Source organism: Macrobrachium nipponense, chromosome 2, assembly GCF_015104395.2.
Source record: "Macrobrachium nipponense isolate FS-2020 chromosome 2, ASM1510439v2, whole genome shotgun sequence".
NCBI classification, from domain to species: domain Eukaryota; kingdom Metazoa; phylum Arthropoda; class Malacostraca; order Decapoda; family Palaemonidae; genus Macrobrachium; species Macrobrachium nipponense.
Genome location: NC_087201.1, coordinates 83280959 through 83296421, shown reverse-complemented (window position 1 = coordinate 83296421; position 15463 = coordinate 83280959). Strand labels below are relative to the sequence as shown.

The 15463-nt window shown below is 43.9% G+C and overlaps 1 protein-coding gene across 1 annotated transcript in view; it reads left to right on the top strand.

Annotated features, from left to right (window-relative positions):
* Window positions 1-15463, top strand: part of LOC135220730 (uncharacterized) — a gene marked incomplete at its 5' end in the record, with an annotated part of 198820 nt that overhangs the window by 20203 nt on the left and 163154 nt on the right. The window contains 1 exon segment of the mRNA XM_064258169.1: window positions 3025-3125. Coding sequence (XP_064114239.1) covers window positions 3025-3125 — 101 coding nt within the window.

The window sequence follows — 15463 nt, the reverse complement described above, 5'->3', positions numbered from 1 at the left end:
GATTCGCGGACTCACTGATTCGCGGATTTTTTTCTGGACCATATCTAACCATTATTTGCGGAGAATTCGCCTATTCGCGGGATTTTCCGACGATAAATAATCACTATTTTGATGTTATTTTCATGCCTAAATACATTTTTATGATACAAAAACGATTTACTGATTTTAAAATATTAATATTGATCAATACTGTATTAGTAAGTTTAATAAGATTACATGATATCACATAATAACTAATAATTCTCTCTCTCTCCCTTACCGGGATGTATGCTTTTTGTGTGATAAATGATTTACTAATTTTCTAATATTAATATTAATGTAAAGAGCAATTACTTCAAGAAAGAAAATACTACATTGAATTAGTAAGATTTTAGTTTATAAATTTCAAAAATTATGTAAGAATGAAGGAAATCCCAGTCTTCACGCATCTTTCTTTCGAACTCCAGGTCTCTCTCTCTCTCTCTCTCTCTCTCTTCTCTCTCTGTCTTCTCGTCTCTCTCTCTCCTCTCTCTCTACCCTCTCTCTCTCTCTCTCTCTAACTCTTCTCTCTCTCTCTCTCTACTGAGATGAGAGATTTTTATGGTACACGTATGTATAATATGTTTATTAATATTTTCATATAATAATAATAATATAATAATAGTAATAATAATAATGTAAGTAATTACAAAAATCATATGTGAAAGTATTTTACAAATGCTACGATAATCTCTCTCTCTCTCTCTCTCTTCTCCCTCTCCTCTCTCCCTCTCCCTCGTCTTCTCTCTCTCTCAATCTCTCTCTCTCTCTCTCTTACAGAGATGTATATTTTTGGATGATGATTTACTAATTTTCAAAAATCAATATTAATGTAAACAGCAGTAATATAAATTCATTAAAGAAATACTAAAGTGTATTAGCAAGATTTTAGTTTATAAATATAAAATTATGTAAGAATGAAAGAAAATGCATTTTACCCTGCGTCTTTGATTTCCAGGAGCCAAGCAAGAGTTGGCTGGGGTCCAACACTGCTGCCCTCTCGATGATCACGTATTTTCTCTCTCTCTCTCTCCTCTCTCTTCTCTTCTCTCTCGCTCTCTCTCCCTCTCTCTCGTCTCTCTCTCTTTTTGTCCTCTCTCTCTCTCTCTCTCTCTCTCTCTCCTCTCCTCTTCTCCTCTCTTTTTTACTGAGATGAGAATTTCTATGGTACATGTGTATGTTTATTAATAATTTTTGCATAATGATAATAATAGTAATATAATTAATTTCAAATTTCATATGTTATAGTATTTTATAGAAGTACAATAATCTATCCATTTCAGTCTTTTAAATAAGGATAACCCTCCCCCCCCCTCTCTCTCTCTCTCTCTCTTTTGCCACACGAGATAGTGTGTCTTAGTGGTAACTCTCGCCCTCTGTTTGGGCTGGAAATGTATGTATAAGTGTATCTTTAAGGACATTACTACATTTTATGGTAAAATAATAATATACAGCACTAGTTTACAAATAATATTTAGTTTCGTGAGATTAAACAGTAACAATACCATCTCTCTCTCTCTCTCTCTCTCTCTCTCTCTCTGTCCACAAGGTACTTGTCATACATTTGGTGTTTCTATTTCTTCCTTTTATCTCTCTCGCTCTCAGCAAAAGAATTGATAGACAGACAAACATAATTGCACAGTCCTCTCTTTCTCTCTTTCTGGAGAAATATATGTATTTATGGGAGGGGAAAAAAGTTGCCTACAGACGTTCATTTCAATCTATTGAAAACCGTGGAAGGAGTTATTCAGCTCTCTCTCGTCTCTCTCTCTCTGTCTCTCCTCTCTCTCATCTCTCTCTCTCTCTCTCTCTCTCTCTCTCTGTGCTATTGGCTGTTTATATATTTCTAATGGTAAAATGTTTAAGATGACTTTAAAATGATATTAATAATACCAATTCAATGGTATATTTGATGTAGGATAATACTTTAAGTAGACATTTGGTATTTGTGATTTCACATACAATTGCTTCCTTTGTAAAAAGAAAATGGATGTCTCAAATAGTAACAGTATGAAAGAAAACGTGCATGACTGAATACTTATGGGGGGACTGAATTATTTTCACATACGTAACTAAGTCATGCAGTACGTACATAGTATGTATTTATATATAACCATAAAATGTAAGATTTACTTTAAAACAGTATTAATAATATTTCAAAGATTAATATGAACCATAATAGGATATTTTATGTATATTTGATGAAGGATGGTCTTTTTAGGGATACTTTGGTGTTTGCATGTTCAGGATAGGAGTTGATGAGCATTATTAGAGGGGGGGTTCCAAACATTCGCGGATTCTAACTATTCGCGGGGGGCTCTGGTACGCATCCCCCGCGAATACGGGGGGACCACTGTAACATGTACTTAGTATGAATATAAATTTTCTTTCAAGTCTCGTTTCTTAGCTATAACTATAACCTTATTTTGAGATGTCCCCTACCCCTTCCATATCTATTGATTCAAAGTAGACAACCCTAGAGCAAATTTCAAATTGAAGAAAGGGTGAGGGATTGTGAATTGTACCCTACTTGAGGGAGATTTCACCTTCCTGGAGGATTCAGATTACCAAATCTTAGTTGCTCTGCCTTGCAAGCTCTGGAGAAGTTTTGGTTTAATGATGAAATATAATTTTTTTTTACAAAATTTATGTTTCTCATTTATGTAGAAGTCCTAAATATTTTTAGGCATGAAATAACTGAAAATTGTTTTTACCTTATTGTTTCTACCTTTTCCCTTCATGTATCTCCACAGTATCTATTCACCTTATCTCCTTACTGTCTTTGTTCTTGTTACCCTACAGAAACATGTCTAGCGCTCTCCATTGTACATTGTTCTTATCTCTTATAATTAAAATGTACCTTGAAAGAGGTAAGAAATAGCTCTATTAGTGGAGTTGCTAATAAAAAGTGAATAAAGTTGTAGAAGATAGGCCTTTATAGTTTATACCCTTAAAACTTTATAATATTTATATGTGGAAAATATATAATTCTTCATGTTTTGACAGTGTTGACTTGTTGACTGTGGAGGATGAATTAGTCACTGAAGACAGTGCAATTTCTGTTGAGGCTGTGAGGCATTCTGGCAGCATAACCAATTGGTATGCTGGTAAGTATTTAATTTTTAATTGAGCAGAAGTTGGTTTCATCAAAAACACATAATACTTTTATACAAGTAACTTACCAAGTAATTACTTAGCTAGCGTTATGCTTGCACGGCATCCTAAATTAAAAATTTGTGGTAATGTGACTGTTGCAAAGAGGGAGTTGGTGACAGGCCCACCCGCTGCCATGGGGGCATAGAAGCAACAGAAGCCAGTGGCATTATTCTATCTTATGCTGTGCAACCGACAACACGTTGATCTTTGCGGTCCTGCTTTCCTGATTTGCCAGTTGTTCTATGCGGAAGTCGGTGAAGTACAGGTAGTGTTCGAGTTACGATAATTCATCTTACAATAATCCGATTTGAAGATGGGGTTACCAATTAATACTGAAATTAAAAACTTTTGAAAATACATATTTTTAAACTTTGTGCGCAATGTGCACAGGCAGCAGAGTAATATGGTGTATGATATGTTGGTCCGAGAGCGAGCGGCTGGCAACAACCTCACTTGCTCTCGCTCTAAACCAAGTAAGATTAGGTCAGTTTTTGTTTGTGAGTGTTGTGCGTTTTTTGTAAGTAGAGGCAGTTCCCGGTTATTGGCGGGGGTTCTATCCCCAGTGGTGTGTCAATAAATGAAAACCGCCATTAACCAAAACTCAGTGATTTATGGGGCCATAATGGCGCTTATGGCACTGATAGCTGGTTATTGGCGCCATAAGCACCTTTACGGCGTGCCATAAGAACCCCTATGATGCCATAAGGTGCCTTATGGCGCCAATAACCGGAACTCATCCCATTATGGCACTAGACAAGTGCCATAAAACTGGATCACTGATAACTGAGTCCGCCGATAACCAGGGACTGCCTGTAAACTAAAAAAGATATGTCTGCCAAACAACCAAATAGGTCTCCTGCTGGTAGTGCAAAAAAGAAGAGGTAGTCCATCACTTTGGAGCAGATATTGAAGATAATTAACCAGCGTGAAAGTGGAAAGGCAGTCATGGTTATCGCACGTGACGAACGTTTATCCCAATCGACGTGTAATGAATGCTGTAAAGGCATCCGCTTCCGTTCATTCAACGATTATATCAAAGAAGAGTATAGGGCCTTTGGAAGAAATGGAGCAGATACAAAATGTATGCCACTCACCCTCTTCACCATTCAAACAAAGGCTCGCATGCTTTTTGAAGAACTTAAGAAGAAGTGTGATGATAACCACAACAAAAGTTTTGCAGCAAGCACTAGATGGTTTGGTCGTTTCAAAAACTTCCATAATTTTCACAGTGTGAAAATTAGCAGTGAAGCAGCAAGCACTGAAGCCCACAGAGCAGCTAAGTTTAAGGATGCTTTACACAAGATCGTCATTGATGAAGGGTACTTGCCAGAGCAAATCTTTAATGTCGATGAAACCGGACTTTATTGGAAGTGCATGCCTCAACAGTCCTACATCCATAAAAAAGCAACAACGATGCCCGGGTTTAAGGCATACAAGGATTGACTTACTCTTCTGCTTGGAGGAAATGTGGCTGGGTATAACCTTAATCCACTTATGATTTATCACTCGGATAATCCGAGGGCACGAAAAAGCATCGACAAGCATACGCTTCCTGTGCATTACCATCATAATGAAAAAAACATGGATGACTGCAACGCTGTTCAAAGACTGGTTCGTTCATTGCTTCATTCCAGAAATGAAAGAGTATTGTAGGAAAAATAACATCCCCTTCAAAATTCTGCTGATTCTTGACAATGCTCCTGGCCACCCTCAGCACATTGGAGATATTAACGAGATCGTAAAAGTTGTTTCTGTCACCAAACACAGCTTCTCTTATACAACCCATGGATCAGGGTGCTGTGGCTACATTCAAGGCATATTATCTTTGGAACACGTTTGCGCAGGCTGTTCAGGCTACAGAGAATGAGGAGAAAGATCTCAGAATTTTCTGGAAAGAATTCGGTGTTCTGAACTCCATTATGAACATTGGAAGGGCTTGGAAGGAGACAAAGAAAGAGTGTATGTATGGGTTTTGGAAAAGTCAGCTAAAAGTGTATGTGAACTCATTTAAAGGTTTCTGTCAGAATGAAGAAGTGGGGGAAAATAATAAAAAGATCTTGTCACTTGGGAAAAGTTTAGATTTAGAAATTGATGAGGAAGATATCCAAGAACTTAAAGATGTGCAAGACAGATCTAATGGCAGAAGATTTTATTGCACTTACAGAAGAGAAAAAAGAGCAGAAGAAGAAGAAGAAATAAAAGAAGAGCCAGCGTAAATGTTTAAAAAAAAAAAACTGGCAGAGGCATTTGCTTTAGTTGAAGAAGGACTGAAACTTCTGAGTGAAATGGATGGGGATGAGGAACGGTTTGCTAAAGTTCAAAGGGCACATCAAGACAATGTTGCATGTTATCGAGTAATTTACAAAGCGAAAAAAAATGCACTGTGCAACCTACAATTGATTATTTCTTAAGAGAACGACTCCAGTGTCATCACCTTCCCCCAGCCCTACCCCCTCACATGAGCCTCAATCCTATACGTCTCGTAACAGTTATTTCCTTGAAACACCTGAACTAACAGAAGAAGAAATACTATCTGAAGAGGAGCGAGTTATGATCCTGCGGCTTTATCGTCCTCCTCTTCTTCCGATTTTTCGTTATACGTAGCCATGAATAGCCTGACACCGTTCACGTATGCCGACAACGGACTGAGTACCCCTTACATTACTGTCTGATTCTTATTCTTATTATTAAATTTGTTCATGCAACTTACCTGACAGATGTATATATAGCTGTATTTTCTGACGTCCGACAGAATTTCAAAACTCGTGGCACACGCAGTGGGCGGCCAGGTGGTAGTACCCATTCCCGCCGCTGGGAGGCGGATATCAGGAACCATTCCCATTTTCTATTCATATTTTTTCTGTCGCCGGCCGGTAAACAACTCTTTACAAACCTCCGCCTAGGATTTTTGGATTTGACTTGTACTTAAGTATCTGGATTGACTTTTGGTTATTGATTCTGGATTGTTGGATTGGCATACGCAATAGTGGACTGTTTTTTTATTTTGGATTGGCTTTTCTGTAAACGTGATGTCTGGATCAAGTGCAGTGAGTTTCAGAGTATGTGTGAGGAGTGATTGTAAGGTGAGGCTACCGAAATCATCGGTAGACCCCCACACAGTATGTATGGGTTGTAGGGGGCATGTTTGTTTGGTGGATGATCGGTGCAATGAATGTGATGGATTGACCGATGATGGATGGAAGGTGTATGATTCCTATCGGTGTAAATTGGAACACGATAGGATCAGGAGGTCTTCCTCCAGGAGTGGTTCTACCAAAGGTAAGGGAACTAATATTTCTCCTGCTCTTAACACCTGTAGATTTTTCATCTCCTAAACCTGTGTTGTTGCCTTCGGGCCCTGATTCTGTGTCTGGAGAAGGTAATGCCCTTTCTCTGATTTTGGAGTCTCTTTGTACTCTTGAGACTAAAGTGAAAGCCTTGGAAACTGGCTCTGTGCAAGTGTGTGATCGTGCCCCTAGTGTTGTGGTGGGGGCGTCAGATCGGCCCCATAATGGCTCTAGGCCTAGACCGCTATCGGACTCCCAGGAATCAGGGAGGGGATATGTCGAAAGCCGCAAGAGGGTTACAGGGGCTCCCCACCTATCTGGCGTCCCTTCGGCAGGCCTTGTTGCAAGTTCCCAGGCTGCCAAGGAGCGCGCACAGGCGCGTATCCTTAAGGACTGCTTTTCGTTCTCCGAGGCGTCCTCCCCGCGCAAGGGGTGGAGCGCTCGGAGAGACTCGTCTGCTGAAAAGGACGTTTTGTTGTGAGGACGCTTCACGTCCTGTATCGCCAGTTTCGTTTGTCGCTCATTCTCCGGATGCGTATGACGCTTTTTTTTCGCCTCAGAAGAGAGGTAGGATCTCATCCGGCGAGGATGCTGAGATGCGCTACAGTAGCTCTCTGGAGAAGCAGGTAGCTGTACCTGTGAGAAGGAAGGAGGCGTCCCCTCGCCCCTCGTCTTCTCGCAGGATCAGCCCTGCCCCCTCTGTTCGTTCTTCTCCTACGACGAAGACATTCTTTTGTGTCCCTTCAGGACCAGTTGTCAGCGTTTATGGCTCAGAGGACGTCGCCCAGCAGCAGTCGAGCCTAAGCGGAGGAAGGACCTTAGGCTGCCTGTCAAGAGGACGAAGCAGTCTCCTTCTCCCTCTCCTCGTTCGTCTCTTTCTCCGATTGCGTCTCCTTCGGCGAATCGCCGATCTCGTTCGCCCGCTAAGAGAGCGGGTCGTCAGGACGCTTTCGTTCCCTCTCAACGTCATGGGCAGGCTGCTTGCAGTGATGCTCAAGAGGACGCTCAGGACGCTTTTGAGTACGCTCAGGACGCTTTTGAGGACGCTCAGCAGGATGCTTCGGAGGACGCCGAGCAAGAAGACGACGTGCACCAGGACGCTCGGAAGGACGCTCGTAGTGACGTGTCTCCTTATAAGGAGAGAGTTAAGACTAGCAAAGACACGCTTTCGTCTAAGTCTACCTTATCGTGTAAGAAGCGTAAGGACGCTTCTCTTAGTATCAAGGCGGCCTCGGGCGTTGTCAGGGACGCTCATCGCCGTCAGGACGCTCTGCCTCCTTCGAGCTGTAAGGTTCGCCGCAAGGAAGGCAGCCTAGATGAGGCTTCTGCTATTAAGCAACGGGGGTCTTTGATAAAGGCCAGACCTGCTAGACGTACGCCCTCTCCGGAGGGGCGGTCTCCTATTCCTATTAGGGAAGAAGGAGACTTGAGTAGTCCTGCTGACTCGGTAGAAGAGGAACCTTCTTCTGCTTCTTCAGTTTCAGACTACAAGGTTCTTGTGCGGCTGTTGCGCTCGTCATTCGGGGACAAGTTCCAGCCTGCAGCTCCCAAGTCTCCTCCCTCGCAGTTTTCATCTTCCAAGTCATGCAAGTCCCCAGAGTTTGTCGAAATGAAGACTTCGCTCTCCACTAAGAGGGCCTTCAAGAAACTCCAGGACTGGATGGAACGAAGGGAGGATCAGGGCAAGTCAACTTTCGGCCTTCCTCCCTCTAGACTCGTGGTAAAGGGGGTATTTGGTATGAGACCAAAGGAGACGTGGGTGTGAGGATCCCTTCTTCAGCGCAAGGAGATTTCTCTAGCTTGGTGGACTCTCAGAGGAGGTCCCTCTTATCCACTGCCAAGGTGACTTGGACCCCTACGGAGACAGACCATCATTTGAAGGAGCTGCTGCGGACTCTTGAAGTCTTCAACTTCTTGGACTGGTGCTTGGGAGTTCTAGATCTGCAATCTAGAAGCGCAGAGTCTCTCAGTTTGGGGGAGCTGTCCAGCGTGCTATCGTGCATGGACAAGGCCGTCAGGGATGGTTCAGAGGAGCTTGTCTCTCATTTTGGGACTGCCTTCCTGAAGAAGAGAGCTTTGCTGTGTAACTTCACAGCTAGATCCGTTACTCCAGCTCAGAAAGCGGAACTGCTCTTTTCTCCTCTTACGAGCCATCTCTTCCCCCAGACTTTGGTTAAGGACCTGGCAAGTAGTTTGCAGGAAAAAGCAACAAAGGACCTTTTAGCCCAGTCCTCGAGACGTCCGGCAGTTCCTTCCACTTCTTCTTCTTTTGTGCGACCTCCGAAGAAGGTTAAACCCTTTCGTGGGGCTCCTCGAGGGAGAGGGCTTGCAAGAGGAAGAGCTTCCTTTAAACCCAAGCCATCTAAGTGAAACTCATGTCCTTCAGACACCAGTCTGAGCCAGACTGAAGTCTTTTGCAGGAGCATGGAGAGAGAGAGATACGGACCCTTGGTCCCTCAAGATCATGGAGCAGGGGTACAAGATCCCCTTTTTAGATCCTCCTCCTCTTTCCACGACTCCCAGAGACCTTTCTCCGTCATATCAGGGAGAAAAGAGACAAGTGTTGTTCGATCTTTTACAACAGATGATCGAGAAAAGAGCGGTGGAACAAGTCGCGGACCTGGGGTCTCCAGGTTTTTACAACAGGATTTTCCTAGTACCAAAGCAGTCGTCGGGTTGGCGTCCAGTCCTAGATGTAAGCAGGCTCAATCTTTTTGTGGAAAAGACCAAATTCACGATGAAGACGCCTCAGTTTGTTCTGGGAGCCTTGAGACCGGGCGGCTGGATGGTGTCCTTAGACCTGCAGGACGCGTACTTTCACGTTCCGATCCACCCTCTTTCAAGAAAATACCTAAGATTCGTCTTAAGCAACAAAGTGTGGCAGTTCAGAGCCCTTTGTTTCGGCCTGACCACGGCTCCGATGGTTTTCACCGTCGTCATGAAGAATGTGGCGAGGTGGCTACACTCTTCAGGGATAAGAGTTTCCCTTTTACCTCGACAACTGGCCTTATCAGAGCGTCGTCGAGAGAAAAGTGTCTGAAGGACCTGCAGTTAACGTTAGCCTTAGCAAAGTCCCTGGGACTTCTTGTCAACCTCGAAAAGTCGCATCTGACCCCGACACAGTCCATCGTGTATCTGGGGATTCAGATGGATTCAGTGGCTTTTCGAGCGTTTCCGTCCCAGGAATGTCCGCGCTAGGCTTAGAGAAAATCTCAGCCTTCTTGGGGAAAGAAACTTGCTCGGCGAGGGAATGGATGAGTCTGCTGGGCACCATTTCCTCGCTGGAAAGGTTTGTTTCCTTGGGAAGGCTGCACCTCAGGCCTCTCCAGTTTTTCCTTGCGGACGAATGGAAGGCCAAGGACGATCTCAATGCGATCTTGAGGATCTCAGAGTCGATAAAGAGCCATCTAAGATGGTGGCTCGATCCTCAGAAGCTACAAGAGGGCTTGTCCCTAAGTCTTCTGAGCCCCGACCTAGTGTTGTTTTCAGACGCTTCCATTGCGGGCTGGGAACAACACTAGGAGGGGAGGAAGTGTCAGGCTCCTGGAGAGGGGAACAGGCAGTCTGGCACATCAATGTCAAAGAACTTGCAGCGATCTTCCTGTCTCTGCAGTTCTTCGAAGAAAGATTGACGAACAAAATCGTTCAAGTCAATTCGGACAATACCACAGCCCTCGCGTATTTGAAGAATCAGGGAGGAACACACTCCAGGATTTTGTTTCACCTAGCGAAGGAGATTCTGCTGTGGGCAAAGGTGAAGAAGATTACGATCCTGACAAGATTCATTGCAGGAGTGCAAAACGTCAGGGCGGACCTTCTCAGTCGTCAGGACCAAATCCTGCCGACGGAATGGATCTTACACAAAGACGTGTGTCGAGATCTTTGGAAGTTGTGGGGACGTCCTCTGGTCGACTTATTCGCGACGTCGAGGACGAAGAGGCTTCCTCTGTATTGCTCCCCGGTCCTAGATCCAGAAGCAATCGCTGTGGACGCATTGCTATGGAGTTGGACGGGCCTAGACCTGTATGCCTTCCCACCATTCAAGATCATGGGGGAAGTCATGAGGAAGTTTGCGGCTTCAGAAGGGACGAGGTTGACCCTGATCGCCCCGATGTGGCCAGCGAGAGAATGGTTCACGGAGGTCATGTCTTTCCTTGTAGACTTCCCAAGGACGTTGCCCTGGAGGAAAGATCTACTCAAACAGCCTCACTTCGAAAGGTATCACCAAAACCTCTCCGCTCTGGGTCTGACTGCGTTCAGACTATCGAAAAGTTGGCCAGAGCGAGAGGTTTTTCGAAAGTAGCTGCGAGAGCAATCGCAAATGCAAGACGAGCATCTACAAGAGCTGTATATCAATCGAAGTGGGCTTCCTTCAGGGCATGGTGTAAAAAGGAGGGAGTTTCCTCTTCCACGACCTCTGTGAACCAGATAGCCGATTTTCTGCTTTTTCTTAGGAACGTACAGAAATTAGCAGTCCCGACCATTAAGGGATACAAGAGCATGTTGTCAGCGGTTTTTAGGCACAGAGGCCTGGACCTTTCTGACAACAAGGATCTTCATGATCTCTTGAAATCTTTTCAGACCTCGAAGATTTCTCAAGCGAGACCGCCTTCATGGAATCTTGACATAGTTCTTAGGTTTTTAATGTCAAGTCCGTTTGAACCTCTTCAAGCAGCGTCTCTTCGGAACTTGACAAGGAAGGCTCTTTTCCTAACTTCTCTGGTGACGGCGAAGAGAGTTAGTGAAATCCAAGCTTTTAGTCTTCTAGTGGGCTTCAAAGGAGACAACGCTGTCTGCTCTTTGAGATCAAGGGTATGTCAAGTCTGGTGGGCCAAGAACCAGAGAGAGTCCTGTGCCCTGTCAGGGCTCTCAAGTTCTATGTTCATGGAACGAAAGAGGTAAGAGGTCCCTCAAGTAATCTCTGGTGCTCTGTGAAGGGACCGGAATTACCTTTATCTAAGAATGCTGTGGCTTTCTTCCTGAGGGACGTCATTAAAGAGGCTCATTCATCTTGCCAGAAGACTGATTTGAGCCTCTTACGAGTGAAAGCTCACGAAGTAAGAGCTGTCGCTACCTCTCTTGCCTTCCAAAAGAACATGTCAATCAAGGACATTCTTGATGGCACCTTTTGGAGGAGCAAATCTGTTTTCGCCTCACATTACCTAAGGGATGTGAGAACGATTTATGATGACTGCAATTCTCTTGGGCCATACGTTTCTGCAGACACAGTCTTGGGGGCTGGAGGCAGCTCTTTCCCTATCCCTTAGTTAGGTTTAGGTTAGTTTTTTAATTGTTGTGTTTTTGGTTTTTGGTGAGTCTTGTGTGAAGATCTCCCATCTCTTAGTTTAGTGTTCAGGAGGTCTTTGGCTAGTTGGTCAGGTGGTGGTCAGTTGCTTCATAGCCCTCATATGTATGGTTCGATGGTCTTGTCACGTTGAGGTCACGTCCCCGTTGACAGAGCATCCAGAGCGCACCAGCACTACAGGTCTCCACCTGGCTGGCAACTCTGATTAAGCAGAAGCAGGCTTAAGTGACAGTAATCACAGAGTCTACTTTGCTAACAGGTGAGGAACCAAGGTGTACATCACCTACTTAATTTAAGTTTCCTACAAATCCAATTCTGTCTCTTCCCCGATTCAGCTATATATATATATATATCTGTCAGGTAAGTTGCATGAACAAAATGTTATTGTTATAATACAATTAAGTTTGTTCATACTTACCTGGCAGATATATATAATTAGAGTGCCCACCCTCCTCCCCTCAGGAGACAGTGGCATTAATGAAATATGAATAGAAAATGGGAATGGTTCCTGATATCCGCCTCCCAGCGGCGGGAATGGGTACTACCACCTGGCCGCCCACTGCGTGTGCCGCGAGTTTTGAAATTCTGTCGGACGTCAGAAAATACAGCTATATATATATCTGCCAGGTAAGTATGAACAAACTTAATTGTATTATAACAATAACATTTTCTTTGTACTTAATTATCATAAGTTAATCTACATTGAACCTGCATATATGTGTAGAATATAATACACTGTAGGCTAGGCTACCCTATATGATATATGTACCATAGTGTACGCTAGGCTAACTCTTGTCAGTGTTATTCAATTTCTCTGTACTGAATCATCATATGTCAATCTGCATTGAACCACCAGAATTAGCTGATATTAATAATTACTAGGCAGTCCCCGGGTTACGACGGGGTTCCGTTCTTGAGACGCGTTGTAACCCAAAAATCGTTGTAAGCCGGAACATCGTCAAAAATCCTAAGAAAACCTTACTTATAATGCTTTGGGTACATTCCAAACTATGTAAACTGCATTCTTATTGCATTATTCATAAAAAAAACCTTCAAATATAGATTATTTTGCATTTTTGGTTTCATATTTCTTCTGCCAGACCAGCGTTGCAGGCGTTGTAACCCCGGAAATAATTTCTGATGAATATAATTGAAAAGCCCCTTAACCTCGGAACGTTTTAAGCCGAACCCGTCGTAACCCGGGGACTGCCTTATACCGTAAAAGTATAGGTATACTGCGTAGTGTAGGCTAGTCTGCCACATATGTGTAGATAGTACTGATTACTTTATTGTAGGCTAGGCTATATTCGAGATATGATATTTTCAACAAACGATGGTTTTTCGGAACCTAACCCCATCATAAGTAGGAGAATACCTGTACATACTCAAGCTGTTGCCTATTTTGGTTTGCTTTTACAATTAGCTTATTTTCCTTTTAGTTTAGCTATGTCTGATTATAGTGCTTCCAGTCTTCGCTATTGTATGAGGGCTGTAAGACTAGACTTACTAAGCTTTGTTATGATGCACATACTGTGTGGACGAAGTTTAGGGGACAGTATGTTCAAGGGAAGTTAATTGTTCTGAATGCAAGGATTGGGATGATAGTAGATGGAAGATGCAAGAGTCTCATCTTAATAAACTTGAGAAGAATAGCCTTAGGAAGGCTGCCACTCGTGCAGAAAGTAGGGCTTCTTTGAGTAGAGATTCTTCTCCTAAGTGGACATAATCTCTCCCCTATCCTCAGTCCTCCTCTTATTCCTCCACATACTATTTTGCTCAGCTTCCATGGTTCTGACCCCAATGTCATTGCCAGTCTCGATTCAAGATTAAATTTTAAGTTTGGTAAGAAGAAATTTAGTTGTAAGTTCAGTGTCGGAGATAAGGGCATTCTTTTGTGTTCTTATGGATAAGTGAGAAAGTTTTCCAGTGATATTGTCTAGTGATATTGTGCCCAGCAATGTGTTAGTGAAGGGGGTGGCTTCCCATCTGGTCAATGCTCCTAAACGAAGGTCACTGTCCTGTTCCCCTGCGCCATGGAGAAGACATACCGGAGGTCCAAGGGAGGCTGGGGGGTTTTGCCCATGGGTTGCTGCCACCTCTGTCGATCCTGTTGCTAGATCCCAGGCTTCGACCAAATGCTGTTGGAAAGGCATGCTGTTGGATGTGCACTGCTTGTCGCCCAGCTCAAATTCAGATTCAGGTCATGGCCGTCGTAGGCGCTTCTTTGATTCATCCGGACCATTGAAAAGTCACATGGATGACTCGGCTCTCGTTTCTCCCCAACTGGTTAAGCATCACAGACACACCTTTGACAACCCCCTTCTGTTGTGCAGCTACGGTGTGGATCCCTCTGCTTTTGCCTCTTGTTCAGCTGCCTGCACACCAATGGGATTCTCCCTTGTCGTTCTCTCTCAAGAATTCAGAGTGCCAGAAACATCGGTCGAGGTTGTTGTCGCCTGAGCAACTATCTCATCTCTAGACACCCGCTCCCGCAGTTCCGGCTCCCATACTCTCAGCTCTTGCTCCCACGTGCCCAGCTGCAAACTTGCAGCTCCCAGCACCATCATCATCAAGAAACTCGATTCAGCCTCGGCAGTTCTCTGTCGGACAAGTTCCTGTCTCGGAACCAGATGACCCCTCTCTTGCTCTCATCAAGGATCAATTGTCAGATCTTGAGCTTTATTAGGAAAGCTCCTCCCTCTAAGCCTGTTCAAGATTTGTCTTTATCTCCAGTCTTCTCAGAGATTGAAGAGGATTCAGACTTAGACGCTTCTCCACCCATGGCTTTCAAGTCTCTTCTATGTTCTCTTCTAGAAAATTTTTTTGCCTTCATGCCAGCTACTCTGTCTTCTCCTGCCTCCACCTTCCTTATGGCTAGTGTTCAGGAAGAACAAGTGCTCCTTCCCAAGATGGTGCTTTTGTCCTCCGCTAGGAAGGCAGTGAAGCCCATCGATGAATGGCTCTCGATGAAGGGAGAGCAAGGCAAAGCCATTTTTGCCTAATCACCCCCCCCCCCCCCCCCACCTGATCAAGAGAAAGCACTGGCCTTAATGTAACCTGGGAACCTCCTTCCCTGGGAGTTGCATCCTCCTCCAAGGGGCTTTTCAGATTTCATTGTTTCATCTCATTGGTCAGGTTCGCTTCGGTCAAAGTCGTCTTCTCATCATCAGAGCTGGATCATCTCGTCAAGAATATCTTCAAAGCTTTTGAGGCATTGAGTTTCTTGGATTGGATGCTGAGAAGATAAAGAATTTTAAAGGTTTAGATGATCTTTTCTCAGCAGACCTGGTTGGGTTCTTTCTTGTGCTGATAAAGCCATTCAAGTTGGCTCCGAACTCGCGTCTCTCTTTGCTTTTGGAGTTCTTAAGAAGAGAGAACTTTGGTGTTCCTTCAACACAAGAGAAGTCACGTCTTATCAGAAATCCGTTTTGCTTTTTTTGCCAATGGACTCATCGCATCTGCTTCTGCAGTCAATAGTAGAACAGATTGCATCAGACCTGCAGAAGAGATTGACACAGGATCTGTTGGCACAGTCGTTTCAATGCCCCAAGAGTTCCTCGTCTGCACCCTTTGACCCCAAATTCACCTCTCCACTCCAGCAGCATCCCTTTAGTGGGAAAGGACCCAAAATGCAAGCTAGACTTCAACAAATCTGCAATTTCAATCCAGACCCTCTGTAATGTTAGTTAGGAAAAAT